Below are 19,293 nucleotides of genomic sequence, written 5' to 3'. Positions count from 1 at the left end.
GCTGACCTTCCGCAGACAGCCTGGGTGGACAATCAAGTTGGGGAAGCTAGAAACCAGGGTTGACAAACAAGGCTGAAGCTCTGGCACTCGTTCGCATCTACGCTTTTTCAGACACCAAGCAATAGAGAGGCAGTCAAGGACCACTACCCCCTCCCCGCCAAAAACAAAAAAACAAAAAGCACTGCCCCATAAGGAGGTGTCTCTTTGGTGACCAGGGCCTAAAGGGGAAGGACAGAAGGGAAGGGAGCCACCTCTCTGGGCGCTCCGGAGGCCCCCTGAGCAGTTCGTCTCTTTTTGGTCGGTGGGTTTGTCATCTTCCGCCCCCAAACTCGCTGACCCTTTCAAAAGAGGAATTTGAGGGAGGGAGGGAGAGGGTCCCGGAAACGAGGATCTCAGGGAGGCGCTCAGCAGCTCCTTTGTTCCCACCGTGCGGGGGAGGGGTGGTATCCCGCTCGCCAGATGGCCGCGCCTGGACCGTGCGCGGACTCCGGAGACCGCGGCATGCAGCCTGTCAGTATTCCTGATCCTGCTCACTCTACCCGTCCCTGCCCGCATCCTGGTCTCCAAGGTGGCCACCGAGAGGGTGTCCGAGAAAGCTGAGCCACGATGACCGGTAGTAACCCCGCAGGAGGCGCCCTCCGCCAGGGTCAACGACCGCGCTTGCGCGGGGGCCCGCGAAGCGCCTCGCCGCCGCTCCCGGCCCATCACCCTATTGCCTAGCAACGCCCACCCGCGCGCCGCCATTGGGCCGTCGCGGACGGCCTCGGCATCCCATTGGTCTCGATGTGGAGCAGGCCACGCCCCTCAGCTCCGCGCGCGCTACGATCGCGGCGTGAAGTCGGGGGTGACACGAGCTCGTGGCCCCGCGTGGCCCCGGTGTCTTCCGCGCAGTCCCCAGTGTGACCAAGCACGCCCGTCCCACGCCGCGCGCGCGCGCGCACCGTGCACACCTGGCCCGGCCCCGGGGGTGGGGAGGGCGGGAGAGATGAGGGCGTCGGGCCCGGGCCCGCGTGGCCTGCGCGAGGCCGGGGGCGGGGGACGGAAGCGGGCGGGGGCCGCGCGCTCCTTCGGCGGTGGCGCGCACCCGCGCTGGGTCCCGGCTGGGGGCGGCGCGCGCGGGCATCACCCCACCGGCGGCGGCGCGCCGGGTCCCGGGGCGCAGCCCCGACGCTCATTGGCCTGGGCGGCGCAGCCAAGCTGTCAGCCCATGTGGCGTGGCCGCGCGGGGATGGCCGCGGTTTAAATAGCGCCGGCGCGGCCTAGAGGGAGCCAGAGAGACGACAGCGGCGTCCCCATCTAGTTCGCCTGTCGCGCTCCGCGCTCGTAGTCTGCCTCCAGAGCCCAGTCAGGTACGCGGCTCCGTTCCAGGGTCCGGGGCGGCAGGCCGGCGGCAGCGTGAGTGCCATGGCTCCGGCGGGAGGACGGGCGGGCGCCGATCCCCGGTATTCTCGCGCTCACAAAAGCGCCGCCGCTCCCCTCCGACGGCCAGCCACCCGGATGCTCGGTGCGGTGCGGCCGAGAGGGGCGCGGGAGGGGTGTGCGGAGGGCCAGCGCGGCGGGCCGCTGTCACGTGGGCGCCGCGCCAGCCCCGGTGCAGGAGGCTGGGCGCCGCGTGGATGGGGCCGTGGCCTTCGCTCGCGGCAGTGGGACGCGGGCGCCAGCTCGGAGAGGCCAGATGCGGGGTCTGGGTGCGCACGAGGCCTCAGGGGCCTCAGCGGAAGTCACCGGACTATCCAGGCCTCGCCGGCAGGGTGGCGCGGAAGCCTCCACGTTAGACCTACGGCTGCAAGGCCTGGACTGTCCTGGGCAAGTGCCCTGGGGACCCGAGGACCTCATGCAGCCCCTGCTGCTGCCTCCGCCAGGTTATTGTAAGGTGTTCGGCCAGGTGGCGAGAAGCTTGGACTATCCCTGCTCCGCACCTAGCGGGGAGTAGTTAGTACTCCAGGTCGGATCTTGCTGGGTCCATGGGCAGGGGCTGTGTTTGCCTCTGCCCCGCCAGACCTGGGCACTCCATAGTAGTCGGGCCTGTTCCTTCTGAATCCTCAGCAAGCCTGGCGTCCTTGCTGGCCCTGAGCAGAACCCAGTCTCCATCCCCACCTAGAGAGGGAAGCGCCGGCTTCCCCGTGGCTTGAAGTGAGAGCATGGTTGCCAAGTTCCAGACCCTTTGCAAGTTCCTGATTTGACCAGTACCCAGTAGGCACTGCCTGCAAGTCATATGGTCCCATGTAACTCCAGCGAGGCATGGAAGGGTCAGGCCATGTTATGTCGGTGCGAAAGGAAGGGATCAAAACCTTAGAAGTAGCTCTCTCGGTGCTCAGAGCCCTGAGCACTCGGCTCATCCAGGCTGGGTACTGCTAGGGGCTTTCTGAGCCGTTGCTCTCAGAAAGTCAGTGCAGGACACTCAGGATGCTACCTGTGGATCAGGGTCCATCTTAACCAATTGAGCATCGATGGCTACATTGTGGCCGTGGCTGGGAATGACTGTGTGGGGCCCACCATGCTACCTTCCCCACAGAGAAGAGCCATGGAGGAGGTGGTGATAGCCGGCATGTCGGGCAAGTTGCCTGAGTCAGAGAACCTGCAGGAATTCTGGGCCAACCTCATTGGCGGTGTGGACATGGTCACAGACGATGACAGGCGATGGAAGGCCGGTGAGTGTCCCCTAGGATCGGGAGTCAATTGCCAAGGCATTTCCTGGAGACAGTGCTCGCCCGTTGAGATTCCTGTATAGTTGTGAGCTTGAGGACCAGTCAGAAAAAAAAGGACAGATGATTTGCTTGGGTCCTTCTGAAAGTCCCTTCTGCAGCCTGTACTCTGAGCGGGCTGCCGGTGTCTTAAGATGCTGATTTGACTCTCACACCCAACGGGCTCTAACGTAGAACCCAAGAGTGGCTCTACCTGATGGACAGGTGTGAGTCAGCATTGTGAGGCTGGCCTGGCCAACCATATCAGCAGCGGGTCTCCCGTCAGGATGGAGGTGACGGGGTGGTTGCCAACCTCAGCTCTGGCAGGTGTTTTGGGACCCCTTGTTCACAGTGAGGTTGGTTCGCTTCTTTATGGGAGCCTTCCCCAAGAAGAAGGAGCTCCCTGTTCCCTGACTTCAGGAGCTGTGATGTTCCACAGGGCTCTATGGTCTGCCCAGGCGGTCTGGAAAGCTGAAGGACCTGTCCAAGTTCGATGCCTCCTTCTTTGGGGTCCACCCCAAGCAGGCTCACACAATGGACCCCCAGCTCCGGCTGCTGTTGGAAGTCAGCTATGAGGCTATTGTGGACTCAGGTGGGTCACTGGGGTGCTCCTGCCCTTCGGAGAACATGAGGGCTGATGGGGTAGCTCGGTGGTAGAGCACTTGTCCAGCATTCATCCCTGGGTCTGTGGAAAGGAAGAGGAAATGTAACAATAGTATCTTCTTGACTTTGAGATATCAGGAAAGCCTGCGCAGGCCTCTGGCTGTGTCCCCAGCCCTGATCTAGGGCCAGTGGCTCAGGAGGCGGGGGCCTTGGGTAGGTCACAGTTTCACAACTGTACACCAGTGGTGTCCCAGGCGCGCCCTGTTACCCCAGTTTCCTCACTCCCTGATCTCTGGCTGCTCTGGAGCTGAGGGCGGGGCTTACAGCAGGTAGTTCTGCAGGGGCTCGGCCTCCAGCTTTGGCAACAGTCCTGTCCAACAGGCTGTCTCTTGTGGAGACAGAGATCTGAATCCCGCTGCTTGGGACATGGACGTGTTCCTTCCTAGGCCTAGAAGACCCCACAGTGGGCAGCCATTGTGGGTTGGTGTGGTGGTGGGAAGAGTGAGCTTCAGGTTAGTAGGAGCTAACTAGCCCTCCACGTGATATGCAGCCACCCTGGCGTACAGTCTAAGATCAGGGGGTGCACATGGAGGTTCCTAACTGGGCCTGTCTGGCTACCCATGCCCTATCAAAGGCTGGGCACAGCTCTCTGGGGGTTTACTTTCCCAGCTTGGACACTTGGCCTTTGTCTGCCTGTATCTCCTTATCTCAGCCTGTCCTGTGGCAGGCTGCCCTTGGCCCTAGAGAACTCATTGGCTAATGGGCCCTTGGGATCCACCAGTGACACCAGAAGCCAAAGGAGTTGCCTTTGGGACAATGGTGTCCTCTGTCCCTCCTGTGGTTGCAGACTGACCCAGACCTTAGAGGCCCACTGTTTCCCCTGATAGTACCCCTCTCACCCAAACCTGTGTGGCCAAACCTGAGCCTTACTGCTGCCCCCGGCAGGCATCAACCCAGCCTCGCTCCGAGGAACAAACACTGGTGTCTGGGTGGGTGTGAGTGGTTCCGAGGCATCAGAGGCCCTGAGCAGAGACCCTGAGACACTCCTGGGCTACAGCATGGTGGGCTGCCAGCGAGCCATGATGGCCAATCGGCTCTCCTTCTTCTTCGACTTCAAAGGTTGGTTTTCTCCCAGCCCTGGTGGGTGGACAGACCAGCCCTGGCATAGGCCTCACCTGCATGTGTCCATCCATCCGGGCAACCCTTTGGGGTTCAGGCTTCCTTGTTCTTGAGGAAAGCTGAGAGGGGTGCTCGAGATCTGGGTAGGCCAGTATCCGCCTTGGGGTACCAACACCTGCTTTATGCCCTTGCTCACAGGGCCCAGCATTGCCCTGGACACAGCCTGCTCCTCCAGCCTGCTGGCACTACAGAACGCCTATCATGCCATCCGCAGTGGGGAATGCCCTGCTGCCCTTGTGGGTGGCATCAACTTGCTGCTGAAACCCAACACCTCTGTGCAGTTCATGAAGCTGGGCATGCTCAGCCCAGAGGGTACCTGCAAGTCCTTCGATGACTCAGGTGAGGTTGGCATGGGGTGGTCTTTAGGCTTCCTATGCAGGGTTCCAGTCTGTACACAGAGTATGGCATCCTGACTCCCGCTGAGGCATATGGGGTGTGAGTGTACACACACACACCATCGTCCCAGAGTACCTGCCTGGCTTAGGTGTTGATCTGCCCTAGGGAATGGATATTGTCGCTCTGAGGCTGTGATGGCGGTTCTGCTGACTAAGAAGTCCTTGGCCCGGCGGGTCTATGCCACTGTACTGAATGCTGGCACCAACACAGATGGCTGCAAGGAGCAAGGTGGGTACAGAGGGTAAAGAGAGCATGGGTCTCGAGAATGCAGAGGTGGAGTGTGCAAGGCTTCATACCTCCATTACCCCGTCTGCCCCAGGTGTGACATTCCCCTCTGGAGAAGCCCAGGAACAGCTCATCCAGTCGTTGTATCGGCCAGCCGGCCTGGCCCCCGAGTCCCTTGAGTACATTGAAGCCCATGGCACGGGCACCAAGGTGACAGCCCTTTCTAGCCCGTACCTGACCCCTGCACCTTTACTAGAGAGATTCCTGGCTGCAGCCTTAACCTCCTTGTGTCCCTTGCAGGTGGGTGACCCCCAGGAGCTGAATAGCATTGTGCGAGCCCTGTGTGCCTCCCGCCAGGGCCCTCTGTTAATCGGATCCACCAAATCCAACATGGGGCACCCTGAGCCTGCCTCAGGACTTGCAGCCCTGGCTAAGGTGAGCAGGCTGGGCTCTGTGAGTCAGAAGTCTCCCATATGTGGGTAGCTGTGTACTGTGACCACCACTTACCTACCTGTGGGCTCCTGCCTGCACCGTGGCCAAGAAGGCAGGCAGGACGGGGCTACCCTGTGGTCTTCTGGACAGAGGAAACCCTTGCCTGTGAAAAGGATGGGCAGTTCTGAGGACGCATCTGGGCAGCCAGGTTCAGCAGAACTCCTCATTCTGTGATGGCAAAGGAGGAGTGAGCCGGCAAGTGCTCCGGCATGTGCCCTTTCCTGATGGGTGACCCTCACATCTGCCTGTCCGTTTGTAGGGACCTTCAGCCTGTTTCTATATTGGGAGACATGTACAGTTGTCTTCAAGACCCACCTCTGAACTTCCATGCCTTCTGGGGCTGCTCCTGACTGGGGAGGGGGTGTGTTTTAGGGAGGTGGGTAGGCACACTTGGCTGGGGTCTGCTGCCCCCTAACTAACATGTGTTCTGGCTGCAGGTGCTGCTATCCCTGGAACATGGGGTTTGGGCCCCCAACCTGCATTTCCACAACCCCAACCCTGAAATCCCAGCCCTTCTGGATGGGCGGCTGCAGGTGGTGGATAGGCCCCTGCCTGTTCGTGGTGGCAATGTGGGCATCAACTCTTTTGGCTTTGGAGGTTCCAACGTCCACATCATCCTCCAGCCCAACACACGGCAGGCCCCTGTTCCTGCTCCACATGCTGCCCTTCCCCGTTTGCTGCACGCTAGTGGACGAACTGTAGAGGCGGTGCAAGGCCTGCTGGAACAAGGCCGCCAGCACAGCCAGGATTTGGCCTTTGTGAGCATGCTCAATGACATTGCAGCCACTCCTACAGCAGCCATGCCCTTCAGGGGTTATACTGTGCTGGGCGTTGAGGGAGATGTCCAGGAAGTGCAGCAAGTGCCCACCAGCAGACGCCCACTCTGGTTCATCTGCTCAGGTGAGCCTGCCCTTTGCTCCCAGGCTAACCCTCGGAGGGGGGTGGCTACCTTTCCCTGAGGGCAAGGCTGGTAGGGTTCCATGCTGTGGCCCTGATAAGCTTTCTGGGACAGGGATGGGCACGCAATGGCGCGGGATGGGGCTGAGCCTCATGCGCCTGGACAGCTTCCGCGAGTCTATTCTGCGTTCTGATGAGGCTGTGAAACCATTGGGAGTAAAAGTGTCAGACCTGCTGCTGAGCACAGATGAGAGCACCTTCGATGACATCGTGCATGCCTTTGTGAGCCTCACTGCCATCCAGGTAGGTCACCAGCATAATGGTGGGGTCCCGGGACACTCAGAAGCAAGGAGCTATAGGATGTGGGCACCAACGTGTATGCTTCCCTGGGCAGAGCAAGCCTGGGGAAGAGTAGGGCTTCCCAGGAGTCCTGACATCAGAGGACAGCTAGTGGTCCCAGGGCTGTGTGAGTGACATGACCTGTGTCTCCAACCCCCAGATTGCTCTCATAGACCTGCTGACCTCTGTGGGGCTGAAACCTGATGGCATCATTGGGCACTCGCTGGGAGAAGTTGCCTGTGGCTATGCCGATGGCTGTCTCTCCCAGAGGGAGGCTGTGCTTGCTGCCTATTGGAGAGGCCAGTGCATCAAGGACGCCCACCTCCCAGCTGGGTCCATGGCAGCTGTTGGTAGGTATCCTCTCGGGGCCCCACCTCAGACACCGGATCTTCTTGAAAGGGCAAAGTTCTGGGTTCTTCAAAACAATGAGCTGCCACCTTAGAGGAAGAAGTGCGGTTACAAGGGGACAGGCCACTCGGCTCGGGTTGTATTCACAGGAGGCTTCGGTTCTTCTGAGCCCACAGACCTGAGCAAGACGGGAGATGAGGGGCAGAGAGCTACTTACTTGACCCTAGGTGGTCATTGCCCAGCTCCTCCATTACTTACCCCGACACCCCCCAAGGGTCATTTCTGAGGTGAGACCTGGCCCTTTTCCCATGCTAACTCCATAATGACACCTCCTCTTGAGATCAGACGCAGCAGCAGCGGAGGGTGAAAGTGCCCTGGGAAGGCCAGTTCTGAGGCTGTCATTATGTCATCTCATTCCATAACACCCCTGGCCCCAGGTGGTGCTCATAGCAGAATCCTGGTTCAGGGTGTGGGTGGGGACCCGCTCTGAGGCCAGCCACTCTTGATTGCAGGTTTGTCCTGGGAGGAATGTAAACAGCGCTGCCCCCCTGGTGTGGTGCCTGCCTGTCACAACTCCGAGGACACTGTGACCATCTCTGGACCTCAGGTGGGTCCTGCAGCCATAGCAGGACTTCTCTCCCCTGCCTTTTGTCCTGGCCCTACACGGGAGGCTAAAGGGCCCAGTGGTGAGCTGTACCTGTCCCCGTCCCTACTGTTTCTGACAAGGGACAGCCTGCTTAGACCCCTCTGATCGCTGGCTCTGCTGCCTCCAGGCTGCAGTGAATGAGTTCGTGGAGCAGCTGAAGCAAGAGGGTGTGTTTGCCAAGGAGGTGCGGACAGGTGGCCTCGCCTTCCACTCCTACTTCATGGAAGGCATTGCTCCCATGCTGCTGCAGGCTCTTAAGAAGGTGAGTGGCCACATACGTGGACCTAAGGGTGTGGTAACTTGACTCCGCTTGTTAACCAAGCTCTTGTGTTCAGGTGATCCGGGAACCACGGCCACGCTCAGCTCGCTGGCTCAGCACCTCCATTCCTGAGGCCCAGTGGCAGAGCAGCCTGGCCCGCACATCTTCTGCTGAGTACAACGTCAACAACTTGGTGAGCCCCGTGCTCTTCCAGGAAGCACTGTGGCATGTCCCCGAGAATGCTGTGCTGCTGGAGATTGCTCCCCATGCACTGCTGCAGGTGAGCACTGGGTCTGCCCGGGGAAGGGGCGCAGCAGCCTGCCAGTCACTGGAGAGGATGAGTGTGGCGTGCAGGAGGTCAGAGCCCAGCCCTCCTTTGCCATGCACAGGCTGTCCTGAAGCGGGGCGTGAAGCCTAGCTGCACCATCATCCCCTTGATGAAGAGGGACCATAAAGATAACCTGGAGTTCTTCCTCACCAACCTTGGCAAGGTGCACCTCACAGGGTAGGTTCCCCTGCTCCCTGCTGCTCCTGGGGCCCATTCCACCCTCCATGAGAGGGGTTACTGTGGGCCTCGCTCAGTTCTGGCCCTGTTTGGCCATCTTGGGATCTTGAAACAAATGGAGCCACAGGTGTCTCAGACCTGGGGCAGGTGTGTCACTCGGCTCTCTCCACCAGCATCGATGTCAACCCTAATGCCCTGTTCCCGCCTGTGGAGTTTCCGGCACCCCGAGGGACTCCTCTGATCTCCCCTCACATAAAGTGGGACCACAGTCAGACCTGGGATGTCCCAGCTGCTGAAGACTTCCCCAATGGCTCCAGTTCCTCCTCTGCTACAGTCTACAACATTGGTGAGCTGGGCCTCATGGTGGGGAGGTTCCTTCCCAGGCACATTGGCCAGTGCTGAGGTCTCTGTCCCTTACAGATGCCGGTCCTGAGTCTCCTGACCACTACCTGGTCGACCACTGCATTGATAGCCGGGTCATCTTCCCTGCCACTGGCTACCTGTGCCTGGTGTGGAAGACACTGGCCCGCAGCCTGGGCCTGTCCCTAGAAGAGACACCCGTGGTGTTTGAGGATGTCACCCTTCATCAGGCCACCATATTGCCCAAGACAGGTAAGAGACACCCTCAGCAGGGGCTGCTGGGATGTTGGACTCTGCTCTGACCTTTCTTCTCTGCAGGGACTGTGTCTCTGGAGGTGCGCCTGCTAGAAGCCTCCCATGCCTTTGAAGTGTCTGACAGTAGCAACCTAATAGTGAGTGGTAAGTGGGACCTGGCTGGACCTGTGGGGCCTGGGACCCCGATCCCAGCCGGCCCTGCGCTCAGGTCCTCCTGCTGTTCCGTCTCCTACAGGAAAAGTGTACCAGTGGGAAGACCCTGACTCCAAGCTCTTCGACCACCCTGCAGACCTGAACGCCCCTGAGTCTGCCCCTGCCTCCCGCCTGACCCAGACAGAAGTGTACAAGGAGTTGAGGTTGCGTGGATATGATTATGGCCCTCACTTCCAGGGCATCTTTGAGGCCAGCCTTAAAGGTGGGCAGGAGCATCCTGGAGTCTGAACACAATTGCCAGGGACCATCTCCTCCCACTGGGGGGAAGTAGAGGCCCCTAGAGCAGGTGCTATCTGGAGTCCTGACCCGGCCCCTCTGCTACAGGCGAACAGGGCAAGCTGCTCTGGAAAGACAACTGGGTGACCTTCCTGGACACCATGCTACAGATCTCCATTCTGGGTGACAGTCAGCAGAGTCTGCGGCTACCTACCCGAGTGACGTCCATCCACATTGACCCCGCAACCCACCTGCAGAAGGTGTACACGCTGGAGGGGGAGAATCAAGGTAGCTCTGACCCTCACTCTGTGCATCTGTGTCCTTGCTGGGCACTGCCGATGCTGACCAGTGTGTCTCCATAGTGGCCGATGTGACGACGAGCCTCTGTCTGGGCAGCACGGTGTCTGGTGGGGTCCACATGTCAAGGATACACACAACAGCAGCCCCACGGCGGCAGCAGGAACAGCTGGTTCCCACCTTGGAGAAGTTCATTTTCACACCCCACGTGGAGGCTGGGTGCCTGTCTGAGAGCCCTGCCCTACAGAGGGAGCTGCAGCTGTGTAAAGGTAAGGCCGCTCTCCATGTCTAGGCACAGCATTCTGCTGCATCCCTTCGTCCTCTGGCCAAAGGACAAGCTGGGGAATGGGTCCTGAAGTTGGCTGGAGGCCTTGGAAAACAGACCTTTCTCCCTCTCAGGTCTGGCCCAGGCTCTGCAGACCAAGGCCACCCAGCAAGGACTGAAGATGGCAGCACCCGGGCTGGAGGACCCATCACAGCATGGACTCTCTCGGCTGCTGGCAGCTGCCTGCCAGCTGCAGCTCAACGGGAATCTGCAGCTGGAGCTGGGCGAGGCGCTGGCTCAAGAAAGGTTCCTGCTGCCAGAAGACCCTCTGATTAGTGGTCTCCTTAACTCCCAGGCACTCAAGGCCTGCATCGACACAGCCCTGGAGAACTTGCCTAGCCTCAAGATGAAGGTGGTAGAGGTGAGTGCCGGAAGGGTAGACAGGCCGTATATATGCATGGATCCAGGGTGATCTCAGACCTGAAAGCAGGCGTCATGGTGCAGCTGCTTTCTGTGGTCTTCGAAATCACCCCTACCAGCCCAGGAACGTAATACCAGAAGGAAAGCTTCTAGGAAAGAATTCCTGAAAAAAAAAATTAAAAAAAAAAAAAAAAGAATTCTTGGATGCCTTGGGCTCCAAGATGGGACCTCGTTGACAGGCTTGGGGGGGTAGAAAGAGCCTCCTAGCTGGCGTTACCACGGGCCCAGGGATGCCTACCCAGCCCCCAGGTTTTTGCTGTTTCCTAGAGGCAGCAGATCTAAGATGTTCCCCCACCCCAGGTGCTGGCAGGAGAAGGTCACTTGTATTCCTACATCCCGGCACTGCTCAACACCCAGCCTATGCTACAACTGGAATATACAGCCACCGACCAGCACCCCCAGGCCCTACAGAATATTCAGGCCAAGCTGCAGCAGCATGACGTTGCTCAGGGCCAATGGAACCCTGAGGATCCTGCTCCCAGCAGCCTGGGTGCATTTGACCTTCTAGTTTGCAACTGTGCAGTGGCCAGGCTGGCCAACCCAGCCTCGGCCCTGAGCAACATGGTTGATGCCCTCAAGGAAGGTGGTTTTCTGCTAATGCACACGGTGCTCAGAGGTCATTCTCTTGGGGAGATCTTGGCCAGCCTCCCCTCTGCGGTGCAGCCTGGGCCCAGCCTCCTAAGCCAGGTACTGCTGCTGGGTGTGCAGGGCAGGTGAGGGCTGAGTACAGCCCGACCAGCTCGGCACTTACGTCAGACCTCATGCCGTCACACAGGAAGAGTGGGAGATCCTGTTCTCAAAGAAGGGGCTGCACCTAGTGGCCCTTAAGAAGTCATTCTACGGTACTGCGCTCTTCCTATACCGCCGAGCCACGCCGCAGGACAACCCCCTCTTCCTGCCTGTGGAAGATACCAGCTTCCAGTGGGTGGACTCTCTGAAGGTCAGGTCCTGGGGCTGGGTACCTTTCCTTGCCCTCCCTGGCATGGGACCCTCCTGGAGGCTGACCCTTCTTTGTCCTGCAGAGCATTCTGGCCACATCATCCTCCCAACCTGTGTGGCTCACAGCCATGGATTGCCCCACCTCAGGTGTTGTAGGCTTGGTGAACTGTCTCCGCAAAGAGCCTGGTGGACACCGGATTCGGTAGGAGAGACCCTGAGAGGTTCCCACATGCCCTCACGCCCTCAGCCCTCCCACCCACCCTTAATGTCCTTCCTTTCGTCCCACAGGTGCATCCTGCTGTCCAACCTCAGCGGCACGTCTCATACCCCCAAGCTAGACCCTGGCTCTCCAGAGCTGCGGAAGGTGTTAGAGACTGACCTGGTGATGAACGTGTACCGTGATGGGGCCTGGGGGGCCTTCCGCCACTTCCTGTTAGAGAAGGGTGAGCCCATCGCTGCCTGCCCTGCACTTGCCAGGCCAAGGAAGAGCCCGGCCAGGGAGGCCCTGTGACATTCTTGCTTCCTTTTGTCTTCAGACAAGCCCGAGGAGCAGACATCACATGCTTTCATAAATGTCCTTACCCGAGGAGACCTTGCCTCTATCCGCTGGGTCTGCTCTCCCCTGAAACACGCCCAGCCCGCCAGCCCAGGAGCTCAGCTCTGTACTGTCTACTATGCCTCACTCAACTTCCGCGACATCATGCTCGCCACGGGCAAGCTGTCCCCAGATGCCATCCCAGGTGCGGCTGAGTGGCTAGGGGTAGTGCATGTGCAACCCAGGGAGAAGTCCTGGGGAGGAAAGGGCTCCCCACACCAGGGCCGCCTACACTTGCACCCCCATACCCTGGACACCCCAAAGAGGGGACCCTTAGCACTGCATGCGCCTCCCCTCTGTCTCCCTGCAGGTAAATGGGCCAACCGGGACTGCATGCTGGGCATGGAATTCTCAGGCCGTGATAGGAGTGGCCGGCGTGTGATGGGGCTGGTGCCCGCAGAGGGCCTGGCCACCTCCGTCCTGCTGTCACCGGACTTCCTCTGGGAAGTGCCCTCCAGCTGGTAAGTGGGCCGGCTGCAGCTGGGGGTGATCTTAGAGTTGGTGGCCAGACTGAGGTGACCCTGTGCTGTGTCCTCAGGACCCTGGAGGAGGCCGCCTCTGTGCCTGTTGTCTACACCACTGCCTACTACTCCCTGGTGGTGCGAGGGCGTGTGCAGCGCGGAGAAACCGTGCTCATCCACTCGGGCTCCGGCGGGGTGGGCCAGGCCGCCATCGCCATTGCCCTCAGTCTGGGCTGCCGAGTCTTCACCACTGTGGGTAAGGGCCCTGCCCCTAGAACCCCAGACCTTGAGCTCTGTGATCCAGACTCACCAGGGCCTCTCTCCTCACAGGCTCGGCTGAGAAGCGAGCCTACCTCCAGGCCAGGTTCCCTCAGCTCGATGACACCAGCTTTGCTAATTCACGAGACACGTCATTCGAGCAGCATGTGTTACTGCACACTGGAGGCAAAGGTAGGTGCCCACCTGGGCCATTGCCAGGGAGTGGTTCACGCATTCAGTCTAGCCCTCTGGACTGACTGAGCCCGCATGACCCAGAGAATCTGTTTATCACCCTAGGGGTCGACCTGGTACTCAACTCCCTGGCAGAAGAGAAGCTCCAGGCCAGTGTCCGGTGCCTCGCTCAGCATGGCCGCTTCCTAGAGATCGGCAAATTTGATCTTTCCAACAACCACCCCCTGGGTTAGTAGTCCTCGGGGCAGGGGTGGGGGCTAGTGTGGGGGCTTGGGGTCTCCACTGGTGACCGTGACTCTCCTGTTCAGGCATGGCCATCTTCTTGAAGAATGTCACTTTCCATGGGATCCTGCTGGACGCACTTTTTGAGGAGAACAATGAGACCTGGCGGGAGGTGGCAGCCCTGCTGCAGGCTGGCATCCGGGATGGGGTGGTGAAACCCCTCAAGTGCACAGTGTTCCCCAAGACCCAGGTGGAGGATGCCTTCCGCTACATGGCTCAGGGGAGACACATTGGCAAAGTCGTTGTCCAGGTGAGGCAGCCCTGGGTACCCGCGCTGGCTTTGTCTGGCAGAATTTAGTTTTTCTGATTCCTCCCTCTTCTGTGTGATATTTGCATGCCACAGCACGTGTGTAGAGACGAAGGGCACCTAAGAGCAGCCAGTGCTCCTAACCACTGAGCCGTCTAACTCTGATGTCTTAAATTAACCGTTTCTGTTCGTCTGTATACCACGATGAGGCTGTTTGCCTACTGCTAAGGTTCCAGCGGCTTCCTTCTCATGGCGTCTCTTTGGCTCCACCTACTGTATCTCTTCCAGCCTGGTTATATTCTGCCCTCCCATAGGCCAAAGCAGCTCTATTCCTTAGCGAATACGAGCACCACGTATACAGAAGGACTCCCACACCATTGCTCCTCATCTCACTGGTCCTTGGGTTGATTCTGAGCCACTACTCTTTATCTGCAGGTGCGGGAGGAGGAGCCAGAGGCTGTGCTCCCAGGGGCTCAGCCCACCCTGATTTCTGCTATCGCCAAGACCTTCTGCCCAGCCCACAAGAGTTACATCATCACTGGTGGCTTAGGTGGCTTTGGCCTGGAGCTGGCCCGGTGGCTTGTGCTCCGGGGAGCCCAGAGGCTTGTGCTAACTTCCCGGTCTGGAATCCGCACAGGTAAGCAAGTAGGGGCACCTGGGGCCCCTTTGGTGGAAGGTGTTCTGGGAGGGGCTGTAGGCCACTCCCTCTCCTCCGGTGCAGCCTCACAGCCCTGTGTCCCACAGGCTACCAAGCCAAGCAGGTTCGAGAGTGGAGGCGCCAGGGCATACACGTGCTAGTGTCAACAAGCAATGCCAGCTCACTGGAGGGGGCCCGTGCTCTCATCACTGAAGCCACAAAGCTTGGGCCTGTTGGAGGTGTCTTCAACCTGGCCATGGTGAGAAAGGCATCCTGGGCTCCAGATACCTCCAAAGCCTGAGACCCAGGGTAGAACCCCAGAGCTGCAGCAGGCACTAAAACCTTTTCTCCCAGGTCCTGAGAGACGCTATGCTAGAGAACCAGACGCCAGAGCTCTTCCAGGATGTCAACAAGCCCAAATACAATGGTACCCTGAACCTTGACAGGTAGGCAGTACCTCCATTTGGTCCCACCTGTATTGGTCACCACCAGGCCTGGAGGTCTGGGGGGAGCAAATCTGTGCCACCTGTGGCCTTCTCTGGACTGCCTTAGAGAGGTTATGGGCATGATAAAGTGATACGAACACCCACCCACAGGGCAACCCGGGAAGCCTGCCCTGAGCTGGACTACTTTGTGGCCTTCTCCTCTGTAAGCTGTGGACGTGGTAATGCTGGACAAACCAACTATGGCTTCGCCAACTCTGCCATGGAGCGTATATGCGAGCAGCGCCAGCACGATGGCCTCCCAGGTGGGTCTCTGCCCAGCCCACCATGCTGTGACTTCACACGTTCCGCAGTTCCGCAAAGCCTCTCACCCACTGCCTCCCTTGCTCACAGGCCTTGCCGTACAGTGGGGTGCCATCGGTGATGTGGGTATCGTCCTGGAAGCGATGGGTACCAATGACACCGTCATCGGTGGCACACTGCCACAGCGTATTGCCTCTTGCATGGAGGTGCTGGACCTCTTCCTGAACCAGCCCTATGCGGTCCTGAGTAGTTTTGTGTTGGCTGAGAAGAAAGCTGTGGCCCACGGTGATGGCGATGCCCAGCGGGATCTGGTGAAGGCCGTAGCACACATCCTAGGTGAGCCAGCTTCAGGAACCCGCCTAGCTCTCCGAGCCTTAGCTTCCCCATCTATAGAAGCAGAGGACAGGGTTACGTGGCCTGGGGAGTTATGACCACAGTGATGTTTGTTTATAGAGAAAAACAGATTTGTTCTAGGCCAGCACTCCCAGCCTGTGCCTGGTTCCCATGTCCAGGTTGTCCTCACCCCCCTCCCCTTCTAAATAAAAAATCCCCTCTGGCAGGCATCCGAGACCTGGCGGGTATTAACATGGACAGCTCGCTGGCAGATCTCGGCCTGGACTCACTCATGGGTGTAGAAGTACGCCAGATCCTGGAACGTGAACATGACCTGGTGCTGCCCATGCGTGAAGTGCGGCAACTCACGCTTCGGAAGCTGCAAGAACTGTCCTCCAAGACTGGTTCAGCGAGTGGTGCGTACCCGGCAGCAGGTTATGAGAGGGTCTTCGTGTGTTCTGTCCGAGCTTCCAGCACCGGGGCAACAGTACGGTCCTTTCTCCAAAGAGCACTTGGAGCTGGGCGGTGGTGGCGCTCATCTTTAATACCAGCACTCCTGAGGCAAGAGGCAGTTGGAGCTCTGTGAGTTCAAGGCCAACCTGCTCTACAGAGTGAGTGCCAGGACAGGCAGGCTCCAGAGCTACAGAGAAACCCTGTCTTGAAAAAACAAACAAACAAAAAACCAAAGAGTGTTTGAGACCAGTGCTTAGTACATGTGTAGTGTACCAGAACCCACATACCAAGGCTAGCCTATATCATACCCTGTCCTTACAGAGGTGACAGCCCCCAAGTCCAAGAATGACTCGGCCCTGAAGCAGACCCAGCTGAACCTGAGCACCCTGCTTGTGAACCCCGAGGGCCCAACCCTCACTCGGCTCAATTCGGTGCAGAGCTCTGAGCGGCCTCTGTTCCTGGTGCACCCCATTGAAGGCTCTACCACTGTGTTCCACAGCCTGGCTGCCAAGCTCAGCATGCCCACCTACGGCCTGCAGTGCACCCAAGGTACCGTGCATGTGCTGGGGCGGCGCTCGTGCCTGGGGGCTCCATCCCCACTAAGTGTTGAGCCCTGTGCTGTCTTGCAGCGGCTCCTCTGGACAGCATCCCAAACCTGGCTGCTTACTACATCGACTGCATCAAGCAGGTGCAGCCCGAGGGCCCCTACCGAGTGGCTGGGTACTCCTTCGGGGCCTGCGTGGCCTTTGAGATGTGTTCTCAGCTGCAGGCCCAGCAGGGCCCAGCTCCCACCCACAACAGCCTCTTCCTGTTTGACGGCTCACACACCTTCGTGCTGGCCTACACCCAGGTAAGAGCTGGGCCAACTGGTCCTAAGTGCTGCCACCTGTGTCTTGGATGTGAAGGCATTTCTTCCGGGAGGGTCCTGGTCACTTTGATACTTGGTGCAGCAGTGTCTCCTCCCGTGACAGAGCTATCGGGCAAAGATGACCCCAGGCTGTGAGGCCGAGGCCGAGGCTGAGGCCATATGCTTCTTCGTAAAGCAGTTCATTGATGCAGAGCATAACAAGGTAGGTCAGGAGACACCTGGACCAGAGAAATGGGGTGCTTCTTTAGATCCCTGTCTCCCCAGTGGAAGGCGGGGCACACTGGTCCCACCCTGATACTCAGAACTGTTCCCTCCAGATGCTAGAGGCCCTGCTACCACTGAAAAGCCTGGAGGACCGGGTGACTGCTGCTGTTGACCTCATCACCAAAAGCCACCACAGCCTGGACCGCCGTGAGCTAAGCTTTGCTGCCCTGTCCTTCTACCACAAGCTGCGGGCAGCCGAGCAGTATAAACCCAAGGCCAAGTACCATGGCAATGTGACTCTGTTGCGTGCCAAGACAGGCGGTACTTACGGTGAGGACCTGGGTGCCGACTACAACCTGTCTCAGGTGAGTGGGGCGGGCGAGGCAGACGCATCTGCAGAGGAGCACTGGCTGGTGGTTCACAGTGACATGTCCACATTTGCAGGTGTGCGACGGGAAGGTTTCTGTGCACATCATCGAGGGAGACCACCGCACGCTGCTGGAGGGCAGCGGCCTGGAGTCCATCATCAACATCATCCACAGCTCCCTGGCTGAGCCCCGAGTGAGTGTGCGGGAGGGCTAGACCTACATGAAGCCACGCTCCACACCCGCCATCAGAGATGCTCCAATCCCCACCACACCCTAAATGCAGGGACTGGGAGGGTCCTGCTGGTGGGACCCCCTGCTCCCAGTGGCCCAGCACCACCCCCTCCCTTGGTGGCTGCTAGAAACAGGACCATCACGTGTCCCAGCTACCTAGTGGGGTTCCCAGAGCCACTGACTTGGAGACACCCTGGTCTGTGAAGAGTCAGTGGAGACGTGCAGAAGCCAAACTGAGCCTTTTCTGCCGTGTGGCCTCTGCCACGCTGGCTGTTTCTCCATAAATTCTCATATTTATTGCATTGCTGGGAAAGACCCCCATTGCTCATTCTAGAACCCCTTAAAATGGCAGAAGCCATGTGGGGCAAATTTCTGGTGAGGTTTCCAGACCCGCTACACACAGGCTGCTGGCTGGAGCCCCTTTTTATCCTGGCCCTGCCCACTGCGGGGCAGGGTATGGAGAGGGCTGGTTCCTGGAGGATGAGGACCCCAGCAGACACTGTAGCCCATGGCCCTTGGCCCCTAGTACCCCGGCTGCACCCATGATGCAGGGCCATGCTGACCCTGCGGACCGCACCGGACACTGACTTTGTTTTCCAAGAAAAGATTTAAATCGCTACTTGGGTTTTGAATTTATTGCGACTGTCAGTGTAAAGCACCACGTCTGGACTGATTTTTACACCAATGGTAAAAGTGCTGCTCTTGATGCTGTGCCCTTTCCACATTAAACCACGTGTGAGCACTGTCTCTGCTCCCTCTGTCCAGTCCCTGACCTGGGCTTTAGGTTCCAGCACCACACCCTAGAGGGAGCAGACATGGGGCCACTGGAGACCGCGAGCTGCGGTGTGAGCAGAATATCTCTACCTTCATGTCACTCTGGGCATCAGCTCAGTTGGTGCCAAACCAGATACTAGAGCAAAACCTCAGCAGCACTTGGCTGGTGTGAGAAACAGGTGACATGACCAGAACAGAAGATAACACAGAAAAGTTGAGGTCTCTAAGGTCCCTGGGGAATGTAGGCACAGCCTCATGGGCCCACAGGGCAGCCAGCTTATATGTATGGGCTTGGAGATAAGCCATGGTGGATCTTGTAAGGCAACCTTTTTGGGGTCAAGGCCCCTAAACCTGTATCCAGCAGAGACCCAGCAGTGCTATCTTCAGCGTCTGTCCACAGGTGGCCGCATACAGCTGCACCCTGGCCAGCCTGGAAAACCTCCCAGTGGGGGTGCAAATAGGGTGCTCAGAAGGGGTCTCGTTCCAGTCGGTGGTTAGCCCAAGACTGATAAGCATCTGGTTAGCTCTCGTTCAACCTAGAATGTTCCTTAAAAGCTCTGTGTTGTCTCTAGTGTCTGGTTAGACAAAGGAATGGATTTATAAACCAGCCCAGAAAGGCCTGCCTCCGTCACCCTGCCATGGGACCTTTAGGGACTCACGTGGTGTTGTATAAGTCCATTTTGTGACCAGCAATAAAATCTTGAGACTCCTGCTCTGTCTCCCATGTGATTTCAGCAGTGCTGGGTCTGGTGGTACCCCTCAGCGGGTAGAGTCATGCTCCGTGACTCGAGTTTGATCCCTGGAAGCCACATAAAAAGTAGGAAAAACTAGTAGCCCTCTGACCATGCATGTCAAGTGGAACAATACTAAAATAAGTGGGAAAAAATTTAAGAGCAGTCGCTATTCATAGGCTTCTTGAGAGAGATGGTAGAGGGCAAGATTTAACATCTAGCTTCATGGCTTGGCACTGAGTCCTGCCATCGGTCAGAAATAATCGTCTGCAACCCCTACTCTAGTGGTGTGAGTTTACCTTGTACACTTGAGCA

General features: G+C 58.6%; 1 protein-coding gene across 1 annotated transcript; it reads left to right on the top strand.

The window, feature by feature from the left end:
* Positions 1–1,155: 1,155 nt before the first annotated feature.
* On the top strand, positions 1,156–18,959 carry Fasn (fatty acid synthase). The gene is made up of 43 exons (XM_005350904.2): positions 1,156–1,349; positions 2,516–2,651; positions 3,124–3,276; positions 4,233–4,406; positions 4,605–4,805; positions 4,968–5,090; positions 5,182–5,297; positions 5,388–5,522; positions 6,017–6,479; positions 6,592–6,779; positions 6,976–7,165; positions 7,676–7,770; positions 7,937–8,071; positions 8,145–8,348; positions 8,458–8,573; positions 8,747–8,919; positions 8,994–9,185; positions 9,252–9,332; positions 9,424–9,603; positions 9,726–9,905; positions 9,980–10,183; positions 10,314–10,600; positions 10,960–11,346; positions 11,435–11,599; positions 11,682–11,800; positions 11,887–12,041; positions 12,135–12,338; positions 12,504–12,654; positions 12,732–12,910; positions 12,985–13,104; positions 13,210–13,332; positions 13,413–13,636; positions 14,069–14,270; positions 14,378–14,529; positions 14,625–14,716; positions 14,867–15,018; positions 15,107–15,352; positions 15,577–15,765; positions 16,124–16,351; positions 16,432–16,652; positions 16,774–16,872; positions 16,988–17,239; positions 17,319–18,959. Exons 2-43 carry the CDS (start codon positions 2,525–2,527, stop codon positions 17,454–17,456), a joined length of 7,515 nt encoding a protein of 2,504 aa, XP_005350961.1. The 5' UTR covers positions 1,156–1,349; positions 2,516–2,524; the 3' UTR covers positions 17,457–18,959.
* Positions 18,960–19,293: the final 334 nt, after the last annotated feature.

The sequence above is a fragment of the Microtus ochrogaster genome, chromosome 7 (assembly GCF_000317375.1).
Source record: "Microtus ochrogaster isolate Prairie Vole_2 chromosome 7, MicOch1.0, whole genome shotgun sequence".
Lineage (NCBI taxonomy): Eukaryota > Metazoa > Chordata > Mammalia > Rodentia > Cricetidae > Microtus > Microtus ochrogaster.
The sequence above is the reverse complement of the archived record's forward strand: the minus strand, read 5'-3'. Positions and strand labels throughout refer to the sequence as shown.

Coding starts and splice junctions, on each gene's coding strand:
- Fasn (XM_005350904.2), top strand. CDS start 2,525: ATGGAGGAGGTGGTGATAGCCGGCATGTCGGGCAAGTTGCCTGAGTCA. Junction 6,480..6,591: donor ACTCTGGTTCATCTGCTCAG/GTGAGCCTGCCC, acceptor TTTCTGGGACAG/GGATGGGCACGCAATGGCGC. Junction 9,906..9,979: donor GCTGGAGGGGGAGAATCAAG/GTAGCTCTGACC, acceptor GTGTCTCCATAG/TGGCCGATGTGACGACGAGC.